Source organism: Saccopteryx bilineata, chromosome 2 (genome assembly GCF_036850765.1).
Source record: "Saccopteryx bilineata isolate mSacBil1 chromosome 2, mSacBil1_pri_phased_curated, whole genome shotgun sequence".
Taxonomy (NCBI): domain Eukaryota; kingdom Metazoa; phylum Chordata; class Mammalia; order Chiroptera; family Emballonuridae; genus Saccopteryx; species Saccopteryx bilineata.
The window spans coordinates 108062606-108075026 of NC_089491.1; the positions used below are offsets into that span (position 1 = coordinate 108062606).

Below are 12421 nucleotides of genomic sequence, written 5' to 3' on the forward strand. Positions count from 1 at the left end.
TATTATTTATTTATTTATTTATTTATTTATTTTAGAAAAGAAACTTTTTTTAAAAAAGGGGTGCTCTCTGAAGCAGAAACCAGAGTAACTGATCCTGACTCCATCCATTACAATCACATCTAATATAGATTCTCATTCATTCCGCAGTACCCAAAGCGCCTGTGCTCACTCAGCCAGCTCAATGTTAATAGCATGTAGTATTTTTGAAAACAACCGAACATATGAAAAGCACAGTGATATTAGAGAGAAGTAGAAATTTCTTCAATTGTCTTCAATGCAGCATTTAAATAATTAAGTAAATACATAAGCAAATGATTCTCTTTCCTTTAATTTTCACTTTTCATTTCTGTCACAAGCCACCCTCTGAGGAGTTGTACCTACTCAAGTGTCTATAGGCTCACTTCCCTTATACTCAGCAACTGGTCTCTGCCTCTTCCGATCTACCTCCCTGAAATGCCCTAGGGAAAGTCATCAGTGGTCTCTTCATTACTTAATATAAAGGCTATTTTTCAGTTTTCATCTCACTTGATCTTTTGCTACCTTTGACTCTGTTTATTACTTTGACCTTTTTCAATGTCTTCCCTCATTTGTTTTTGGTGGCACCATTTTCTGGAGGGTTTCCTCATTGGCTGCTACACCCCAGTCTCCCTCCCTCTGGCTTCTTTGAAACCTTTGATCTTCAATTCTCTCCTTTTCATATTGTATACACTTCTCATGGCTTCAACGACGCGAATACACTAATAACTGCCAATTCCACACTGCCAGCCCAGTGCTCTCTCCTGAATCTACTGGACTTTCCCAATAAGTGTCTCTGTCACTTCCCTCTCAGCATCTCCTACCCTGTATTTATCTCAACACCACTGTCCTGTTCTCACTGTCCCCAGCCACCCGCTCCCCTTTGCCCTGCTCAGGGAAAGCACACCAGTATCTGCCCAATAAGCCAGGAAGATAGAAGACTTTCTTGAACTTGCTAAATTTATCCTTTCTACTACAATCGTTCATAGTATTTATCTAACATTGGACAAATCATTTAACCTTCCTGAACTTCAAGTTCCCTACTTATAGTATGAAGACAACACCCGTTATGTTTTATGATTGTTCACAAGAATTATATGAGAAGATAAATATAGAAGTAGTTTGTCAAATGTGAATCACTATATGAATATTACATAGCATTACCCAAATAAATTTTCCTATAAAATATTCCAGTGAATAAATATACCAAATAATGTGTTTACTTCTAAAGTAAGTGTTTAGTTCAACTTACCTGTCCTAATGCCCAGCTATCTCCAAATACCTGGGCATTTCTCACTTCTAAGTTGTTAGATGTGGTCATATCATTTGAAGTACATTTGTCAAAGTTTCCACATAATCCTGATACTTTGTTCTAAAGTAAAAGAAAATCGCCATGAAAAATTCTATTCACTTCACCCTTTAGAGTTTATAATTATTAAAATATTTTAAGTATTTAAAATAGACATTTAAAAAATTTCTATATCAACCATTTAAAATACATTTCAAAAAAGTGGAGTTTTATATCTATTTAATTAAATTATAATTAACAATTATTAAAATTTAAAAAATGTTTTAGCATCCCCCAAATTTTATCTTTTCACACTTACAAAGGTTTTAGCATTGATACAACTAATAGCATAAAGTCACTTGGAAAAGTATACAACAAACATTATTATATACCTGTGTGTATACATATATAAATAATTTTTAATTATGAAAACCCTACCTTGTGGTATATTTAAGGCTTTGAAACACTATAAATGTTGAAACAATATTTATTTTTGTCTAAGTCAGACTGAAAATCCAAAACATTCAAAATATAGTTTTAAAGAAAAAATTAACTTCAACACTGCTGTATCATACCATCATGAGAGACAATAAATGAAATCTAAATTTTACTTAATTTTTATAAAGATCATTATGGGTTGTGAAATGATTATTTAAAGTATTCAGGTAAAAACACCCACTGCATTTTCTCAAATAATGTGAAAATCTTTATTCTTAGGCAAAGAAGGTAGACTAAAAGTACAAAGAAGAATGTTTCATAAACAATGGAAATCCTCCTTAATAATGTAAAATTAAGACAACTGAACTCTTTCTTGGTGTGCTGAGTAATAATAGAATGTAGCCGTCTATTAATGATACACTAAAGTGCCTGTGTCCCTAGCAAAGCTGACAATAGCCCCAGGACTGTAACTGCCATGGCCACTGCTTACCACAGTGCCTCATATCTCTGAAGCCACAATGTTTATCCAAAGAGACTGGCCAATGCACACAGGAAAGAGGCAGAAAAATAAATGGTTAATTGGTTTCCAAAAAGTAGGGAAGGGAGGATACATGATGAAGAATGGCAGAGAAAAATAGCAGAAGTACAGCCATTACTAAACTATTTCAACTTCGTGAAAGAAATGCAAGAAACAAGAAAACACGTAGGAGTAGATTTGGGGGCTTTATCGTACTTAGGAAAAAGAAAATGACTTCAATATGCAATCATATCTTAAATGTACAACAGATTAAAACATTTTAAAATATGTATCTTCTTCATAGTGTTCTGAAAATCTATCGTTACTATCCTAATTTTTTCCTAATTCACCATAGATTATATCCATGAGTCTCAATTTCAATTTTAGAACAACTCAATTTTAAAAAATCATTAATATATCCAAAATAACATTAATTTCTAAGTTTAAAATACTTAATAAAATTTTAAATATTTAATAATATTTAATACACTATTTAATAGAAAACAATATTTAAAATAATTTAAAATACCAAAATTATAAACAACCCCAATTGAATTTTCAATCATGAATAGATAAAACAAATTTGCACATGCAAAGAATAGAATACTACAGCAGCATAAAGGAATAAACTGTTAATTTTTTCAACAATGTGGATGAATCTGAAATGTAATTTATCAAGTCAAAAAAGCCAACCCAAACAGCTGCATATTGTATAATTTTATTTATGTTGTATCCAGAAAAATTCTAGAGATGGAAAGTAAATCAGTGGTTGCCAAGGGTTAGGGACTAGAAGGAGCAGTTGCCAATAAGGAACCACGATGGGAGAAATTGGGGAGTTGGCTGGTTCTGTGTTACATAGGAGAATGCAACTCCATGTGTTTGTTAAAATCTGTAGAATTGTAAACTGGAAGAATAATTTTTTTTATTTTAAAAATGATTTTACTATATATCCAGAGTATGGAGGAAAAATTTAGAAATATATCCAGAGTATGGAGGAAAAGGTGGAATGTAGAATGTAATAAATGAATCACACTGTATTACAAACATATCACACAACCATGGTGAAGGAGGTGGAAAGAAAGAAGTTGCCCTAAATAACTTTGGAAGACTAGATCCTGTAAGATTAAGGCAAAAAGAACTGTATACAACACTTTACAGGGAGTTCTTGGGTTATGACATAGTACCGTTCCTACAACAATGATGTAACCCGAATTTTGGTGTAAGTTGAAACACACCCTAGCCTAACTCACTTACCTATCCTAACACAGCTGTAAAATCATAATGTAGAACATAAAAACACACTGCATTACTGAGAATCCTTACGCCACGTGCAACCAAACTAGTTTGCTCATGTAGTCTGTAAATAAGATGCTAACTGCGTAAGCCAAAACACTCACATCTCAGTTTTTTTAAGTTTTTATAGGAGTCAGCATTGTAAACTTGAAACATAGAATGTCGAGACTGTCATAAACCAAAGACCCTCTGTACTCTAGTTCGTAGTGACTCTTCACTGGCATATGAGTTAGTAATTTTAAAAATATAACTTATTTCAGCCCTGGCTGGTTGGCTCACTGGCAGAGCATCGACCTGGCGTGCAGGAGTACTGGGTTCGATTCTTGGCCAGGGCATACAAGAGAAGTGCCCATCTGCTTCTCCACCCCTCCCCCTCTCCGTCCTCTTTGTCTCTCTCTTCGCCTCCCACAGCCAAGGCTCCATTGGAGCAAAGTTGGCCCAGGCACTGAGGATGGCTCCATGGCCTCTGCCTCAGGCGCTAGAATGGCTCTGGTCACACCACAGCGATGCCCCAGATGGACAGAGCATCGCCCCCTGGTGGGCATGCCGGGTAGATCCCGGTCGGGCACATGCGGGGAGTCTGTCTGACTGCCTCCCCGTTTCCAACTTCAGAAAAATACAAAAAAAAAAAAAAATATATATATATATATATAACTTATTTCTTGAAAGAAAACATCATTTTATTTCCACAAAATAGTGAAAGGTAATTTCATGTCTTGCATCTCATTTGGATTGACCCATCAAAGAGTTTGACCTACCTTCCACTGTGGTCCAATTTTGATATGAATGGTTGTCTTTTTATCCCAAAGAATAGTGATATCTTTCTCCGGAAAGTATACTACCATGTAGTACCCTGCTTTCCAAAGCTGGTATGTAGGTTCATTTTCCAGAAAAAAACCTGATCGTTTCTTTAAAAAATAATAATAATGATAAAGAAAAAAGTGAATTCCTGTTCTCTAACCAAAAATGTAAACATTAAGTTACTATCCACTAATAAGTATATATGTACTAGTATTTTTTGCTTAATCCCATCTTTCTGAATTCTATAGTAAAAGACAAAATAAATGCATAAAATAGAAAATACTTAAAATTAGTTATAAGACACAAACTTCTGGATGGGCTTAACATAGATAAATGAGCAAAGGGATAAAGGTATTTCAGTCATAGAAAAAAACATGAGCAACAGCACAGATATAGAGTAAATTGAGGGGGTGTACCTATTGACTCAGAAGTTCTATATTGATGATGAGCAAATATGATTGGGTGCTAAAAATATATGTCCTTACCTACAAACATAATTGCAAGATAAAAGCACAAAGTGTGTGTGTGTGTATATATATATGTATATGTATGTATATTTGTATATGTACATACACACACACATGAAAGAGAGTAAGACAGAGAGAAAGGAAAAATGATTTTTCATCAAAGGGACTGAAGAAGACTTCTTCTAATGGTGGGATATGAACTGCTCTTAAGAGGCCATAAATAGCAAATACAGAGGGCCAGAAATGAGACTGGAGAAGAAACTATTCCAAGCAAAAGAAATCACCTGAATATAGATTTAGAGGCAGGCAAATTCAAGACTTGGTCAGAACTAAGGAGAGTACTAAAGGACTAAAGCATGGATTCTGTGACAAGTATAACCTGAGACCCTTTGAACCATGTTACCCACAATGGCAAAGGCTGTTATTCCATGGGCAAATTGTATTGAATACAGGCTTTTGTATAGAAAAGTGACAGACTGTATCAGTATATTAAAAGAAAATAATTTATATGCTAGAAAGGATGATAGTAGGAAAAAAAAAACCTAGAGATAGAAACCATTGGGAAACTTTAGTGCCTTTAGCCTAAAGAAAGAATAGACAATGATTTTTATAAGCCGGGTTTATTTCCTATAAAAGATTATATTGAATATGACATTGAAATTAACTCATATAACAACTTCAAAATTATATAGTTAAATCAAATTAAGTAAAACAAATATATCCAGAAGCAAAATAAAAGTTATGAAGGAGCTATGGAATCCTTTGGTTATAATTCTCTACCCAAGTAATAAAAGCATACTTCAGAAATATTCTACTATAGTAGACACTTTTATAAATACTCCATAGGACAAATTTTAAATAAACTTTTAAATAAACTCTTATATCCATAAGATTTACTTTGTCAAGTTCATGGCAGTATCCACAGCTTCCAGATCAAACCCTGACTCAAAAATTTTTAACACCTTCCCGCACCAACCTGTTCACGGCTCTCATATTCCAGCCTGATCAGCAACAATTAAAGCATGTAATGTGGCCTACAGCTCCTTTTCAATCCTGAAATACTCTTTTGTCTTTTTTCTTATTAAAGTTCTTTCAGACTGACTGACATATCATTAGAACATAAAATGAATTTTTGGATAAGGCAGCTTATTATTAGACTTCCTTCAGGTTGGTTCTGCATTAATTACCCTGATGAAAAAGACACATCTTTTCTATTAGCCTGCAGGACAGTTTTTATTAGACAGCACAATTTACTACAAGGGATAAAATTCTCTTTGATCAAAAGAAGATGTATATTCCTTTCATTTCAGATCAGGAAGTAAGGATGCCCAAAATAGAGAACTTCACTTTAAATGAGAATTACCCGAAGTTTACACAAACTCTAGTGATGTTATAAATATGAAGAATTAAAACATTTAAAGTACAGCTTAAATATATTCACAAAATGTTTATGACTTACATTTTTTTTAGGTGAGAGGAAGGGAGATAGTGAGGCAGACTCCCACATACACCCTGACCAGGATCCACCCAGCAACCCCATCTAGTGCCAATGTTCAAGTATTGAGTTATTTTTAGCACCTGAGGCTGATGTGCTCCAACGCAGCTATTCTCGGTGCCCAGGGCCATGCTTGGACCAATAGAGCCTCTTGCTGCAGGAGGGGAAGAGGGAGAGGATGGGAAGAGGTAGAGTAGAAGCAGATGGTCACTTCTCCTGTGTGCCCTGACAGGGAATCAAACCTGGAACATCCATATGCCGGGCCAACACTCTATCCACTTAGTCAATGGCCAGGGCCTATGTCTTACATTTTATTAAATTAGAAGAGTGCATTTATTGAACAAATGGGGCTTATTTTTACTTTTGATATTCAATAACAAGATTAGCAAGAGATTTATCATGGTTGAATTATCTTTAAGACATTCCCTCATGAATCTATATGAAAAAGATTCATCAGCACCTACATAATGGTGAAAATTGGATTTGGAAGTTACACAGAGCTATAATCACCACTTCAAAGATGTGTTAAATTGCTTTTTTAAGAGCATTTACTACTTTTTTTTCATTTTTAAAAACATATCCTTGTTCTTATAAAGAACCTTCACCTATAAATGACTATCCAAAACTTGTTTGCTGCCTGTTTGGTCTCAATGTTTCTGACTGAGATGTAAGCTATGTTCTAGGACAGTGTTTCTCAAACTTTAGTGTTTGAAAGAATTTGGGGTACCATTAAAAATACTGATTTTCATTCTCAATCTCAACTATTCTAATTACTGAGTTAAAACCCAGGAGCCAGCTTTTATAACAAATATTTGCAATGATTTTAATGAAGAAATTTTGCAGATTAAAATTTAAGGAACACTGTTCTAAAATCTCAGAGCCCACTTTTTAAGGGCCATATGTCAAATCATGTCACTTCTCAACTCCAAAGTTTCTTATTTGTAAAATAAATTCAAATATTCAAGAGCCTCCATGATCTGGAGCCAGCCTCCTTGTCTACTGTCCTTGCACCACATCCCCTGCATTGGGTCGATCTGGATACCTCTCCCTGAAACCCTTTGCTGTACTCTCCCTCCAACAACCCCATACACTTCAGCTAAACTAAACCACTTGGAGCTTTTCAAATATGCCATATTATCATTCAACTCTGTTCTTTTTCTCTGTATTGATTGCCTTTCTAATCTCTATCTCTCTTCACCTGCCTAATACCTACTCATCATTTAAGACCCAGTTCAAGTCATTTCATCCAGACCATGTCTTCTGAGCCTTCAAAATGAAGAAAGGTAAAGAACAGGAAAAAAGCCATTTTTGAAATTCACTATTTTGTTGAATCTTCATATGGACATAAAAAATAAAATCTCAAATTAACAAATGGGAAAGCTGCAGCTTTCCCAGAGTGACACAGCTAGTATATGATAGAATAGGGGTTCCAGCTGAGTACTGTCTGACTTCAAAGTCTATGCTCCTAATAACTACCCTAATTGTCCAAGATTGGTTTAGGTCTTCTTCCCAGGGGTTCTCATACAACTCTATCCATACTCTTGTCATACATAACACATCACATTGCTAACTTACATGTTTTCCTCACCTGAGATAAGGTTCTTAAAGGCAAGTACATTGTCTTTTCACTATTGTTGTCTCAATAATTAACACAGATTTTGGTATATAGTAGACATATGAATGAATAAAATTTGTTCATTCGCCTGACCAGGTGGTGGTGCAGTGGAGACAGTGTCAGACTGGGATGCAGAGGACCCAGGTTTGAATCCCTGAGGTCCTTGACTTGAGCGTGGGCTCATCCAGCTTGAGCACAGGGTTGCCAGATTGAGCATGGGATCATAGACGTGACCCCATGGTTACTGGCATGAGCCCAAGCTCACTGGCTTGAGCAAGGGGTCCCTAGCTTTGCTGGAGCCCTCCAGTCAAGGCACAGATGAGAAATCAATGAATGAACAACTAAGGTGCCACAATTGATGCTTCTCATCTCTCTTCCTTCTTGCCTGTCTGTCCCTATCTATCCTTCTCTCTGTCCCTGTCTTTCTTGTTAAAAAAAAAATATTTCTTCTTTCAAACTGAGAAAGCTCTAAGAATGCAAGAATAAACAGGGTAACAGGAGTCAGGGGTTCCAATTCTCATATAACTCAAAGACAAGTGGAAAAGACAACCACACCCAATTTCTGTAAAGTGTGGTGCATGAGGAGATCTCCAAAAGAGAAAAATTGAGACCTCTCGCATAAGAATAAGTTTGATGGAAAGGTTGATCCATGTAGAAGCAATGACACCTAGGAAGAAACAGAAGTGAGAGAAAGAACACAGTACTTGAAGAATGGATAAAAGCTCCAACTTCTAGAACATGGGCTTGAAGCAGAGTGATGAGAAGTAAGTCAGGGGAGGTGGCAATGGTCAGATTGGTGAGGCCTTGTAAGAGCAATAGTAATTTATTTAAGCCTTGTAGCAATGAGATGACAGATTAGACTTCCATTTTACTAAAACTTCTTAATGGTAGAGCGTCGGCCTGGTGTGCAGGAGTCCCAGGTTCAATTCCCAGCCATCTGCTTCTCCAGGAGAAGCACCCATCTGCTTCTCCACCCCTCCCCCTCTCCTTCCTCTCTGTTTCTCTCTTCCCCTCCCGCAGCCAAGGCTCCATTGGAGCAAAGTTGGCCCGGGCACTGAGGATGGCTCTATGGCCTCTGCCTCAGGTGCTAGAATGGCTCTGGTTGCAACAGAGCAATGCCCCAGATGGGCAGAGCATCATCCCCTAGTGGGCATGCCAGGTAGATCCCAGTCAGGCGCATGTGGGAGTCTGTCTGACTGCCTCCACGCCTCCCTATTTTCGGCTTCAGAAAAATACAAAAACAACAAAAATTTTAAAAAAAGCAAAAAAACCAGCCTGACTGCACTGCAGCAGGACCGATTAAAAGACAAGAATTAAAACTGGAAGTCAGGAGTCTAATCCAGAGGATGTTGAAGTATCCAGGTGACTGTTGCTAAAGCCAGAAAGATAACCATGGGAATGAAGAAAAGATAAAAGGATTGGAGGGTAAACAAAACAAAAAAGAAAAGTAAAGTATGACATTAAACCACATAAAATAGCACAGAAAAAAATCTAAATCTAGTAAGCACTTATAAAGAAAAGTACCCCATAATTGTTTCTATTTCATTTTCAGTATCCTCAGAACAAGTTAAAATGATACTAAAAGAAACAGTTCACTAACCTCTTTGTAAGGAGTATCATTCAGGTAAATGTCAGTGTCTCCAACTGAAATCAGAACACTTTTAGAGCAAACAATATCATTGTCAAAGCATTTCTTGTTCTGGGCAATGACAGATATATCTGCATCATCTGCACTCTGAAATGTCAATAACATTATATTCGTACAATTGTATACTATATTTAATTGTTAGCTATTTTTTTATTAACAAATCTTAAGGAAAACCGAGATTTACTATGGTGTATATTAGAACTGAAATACAACTTACCTCTAAAATAAGATTATTTTGATCTAATAATATGAAGAATTTCATGGAAATATGTCAAAATAGCTCAATTTTTAAACATTTATCTCTAATGTCTTCTGTTAATTTTTTTCTAGCAAAGCTTTTAACCATTTTATTATTATAGTTTAAATTTATCAAACAATGTATTTTCAATAAATACCCCAAGAAATGTCAGTTAGGGGATTTAATTTTTTTTTTCATTTTAGGCAACATCTTTTATTTTATCTGAAGGAGTTTTCTGGCTAGATAATTATATGCCTACAAGTTATAACTGAAATAGGTTCAAAACTTTTAACATGTTGGTAAATAAAACAATGCATATCATTTGAGGGATTCCTTTGAAATTTACATATGTCCTCTCAATTAATAAATATTATTTCCATTTTATAGTTCAGGAAACTGAGGTGGAGTAGGATTAAATGACTGTCCAAGGTCACTTAGCTAAATAAGAACAGAGAGTTCAAATTTTTTTATGCAACTTGTAGACAAATCAGGAAGACTCTAGCATTGGTTGAAAAGAAAAATCAACATTAGAATAATAGGTATATCAGAGGGAGAAGAGAGAGAAAATGGATTGGAGAATATATTCAAACAAATAATAGACGAGAACTTCCCAAGCCTGTGGAAAGAACTAAAGCCTCAAATTCAAGAAGCAAATAGAACACCAAGTTTTCTTAACCTCAACAAACCTACTCCAAGGCACATCATAATGAAATTGGCACAAACCAACAACAAAGAAAAAATTCTCAAGGCAGCCAGGGAAAAGAAGAATACAACATATAAAGGAAGGCCTATTAGATTATCATCAGATTTCTCAGGAGAAACTCTACAAGCTAGAAGAGAGTGGATCCCAAATATTTAAAGCCCTGAAAGAGAGGAACTTTCAGCCAAGAATAGTATACCCATCAAAACTATTCTTCAAATACGAAGAAATAAAAACATTCACAAATACAGAAAAGATGTGCAAATTTATCGTCAGAAAACCCCCACGCCAGGAAATACTAAAAGGGGATTTCCAAACAGATTCAAAGAAAAAAACAAAACAAAACCACAAGTAAAAGCTCCACCAAGAACACAATAAAACCAAATTTAAAACTGTGACAACAAAAGCAAATAAAAGGAGAGAGGATGGAGATTAACAGTAGCAAAGGACGATGAAGTGCAGAAACACGCATAAGATAGGGTATTACAATGAATATGGTAGGTACCCTTTTCATTACTTAATGGTAACCACCCTTGAAAAAACCACCACAGAGGAAATAGGTGGAATACAAACAAACAAAAACAAATGATAGAAAAACAAAAGAGAAGAATCAAACAAGTACAAAACTAACAGAAAGCAATTTACAAAATGGCAATAGGGAAACCACAAGTGTCAATAATTACACTAAATGTAAATGAATTAAACTCACCAATAAAAAGGCACAGAGTAGCAGAATGGATTAAAAAAGAAAATCCAACTACATGCTGCCTACAAGAAACAGATCTAAGCAACAAGGATAAAAACAAATTCAAAGTAAAAGGCTGGAAAACAATACTCCAAGCAAATAACATCCAAAAAAAAAAGCAGGTGTAACAATACTCTTATCTGATAATGCTGACTACAAGACAGAAAAACTACTCAGAGACAAAAATGGTCATTTCATAATGATTACAGGGACCTGAATCAAGAAGACATAACAATCCTTAATATATATGCCCCAAACCAAGGAGCACCAAAATATATATGATAGCTACTTATTGACTTTAAAACAAAAACTGACAAAAATACAATCATACTTGGAGACCTCAATATACTGCTGATGGCTCTAGATTGTTCATCCAAACAGAAAATCAATAAAAATATATTGGCCTTAAACAAAACACTAGAGCACCTGGATATGATAGACATCTACAGGACACTTCATCCCAAAGTGACAGAGTATACATTTTTCTCTAGTGTACATGGAACATTCTCAAGAATTGACCATATGTTGGGCCACAAAAATAACATCAGAAAATTCAGAAAAATTGAAATTGTACCAAGCATATTTTATAATCATAAAGCCTTGAAACTAGAATTCAACTGCAAAAAAGAGGGGAAAAAAAAACCCAAAATGTGGAAACTAAACAACATACTTTTAAAAAATGAATGGGTCAAAGAAGAAATAAGCGCAGAGATCAAAAGATTCATACAGACAAATGAAAATGACAATATGACATATCAGAATCTCTGGGATGCAGCAAACGCAGTAATAAGACGAAAGTTCATATCACTTCAGGCCTATATGAACAAACAAGAGAGAGCCCAAGTGAACCACTTAACTTCACACCTTAAGAAACTAGAAAAACAAGAACAAAGACAACCCAAAACCAGCCAAAGAAAGGAAATAATAAAAATCAGAGCAGAAATAAATTAAATAGAGATCAGAAAAACTATAGAAAAAATAAAACAAGGAGCTGGTTCTTTGAAAAGATCAACAAAATTCACAAACCCTTGGCAAGACTCACCAAGGAAAAAAGAGAAAGGACTCATATAAACAAAATCCAAAATGAAAGAGGAGAAATCACCACAGACATCATAGATATACAAAGAATTATTGTAGAATACTATGAAAAACTATATGTCA

The 12421-nt window shown here is 35.2% G+C and overlaps 1 protein-coding gene across 1 annotated transcript in view; it reads right to left on the reverse strand.

Moving 5' to 3' along the window:
- The window catches only part of OTOGL (otogelin like), a 160313-nt gene that overhangs the window by 69182 nt on the left and 78710 nt on the right, over nt 1–12421 (reverse strand). Inside the window, exons 27-29 of the mRNA XM_066257586.1 lie at nt 9530–9664; nt 4310–4459; nt 1268–1387 (exon numbers count right to left, since the gene is read on the reverse strand). Of these exons, the coding sequence (XP_066113683.1) occupies nt 1268–1387; nt 4310–4459; nt 9530–9664 (405 nt within the window). The remainder of the gene's footprint in view (nt 1–1267; nt 1388–4309; nt 4460–9529; nt 9665–12421) is intronic.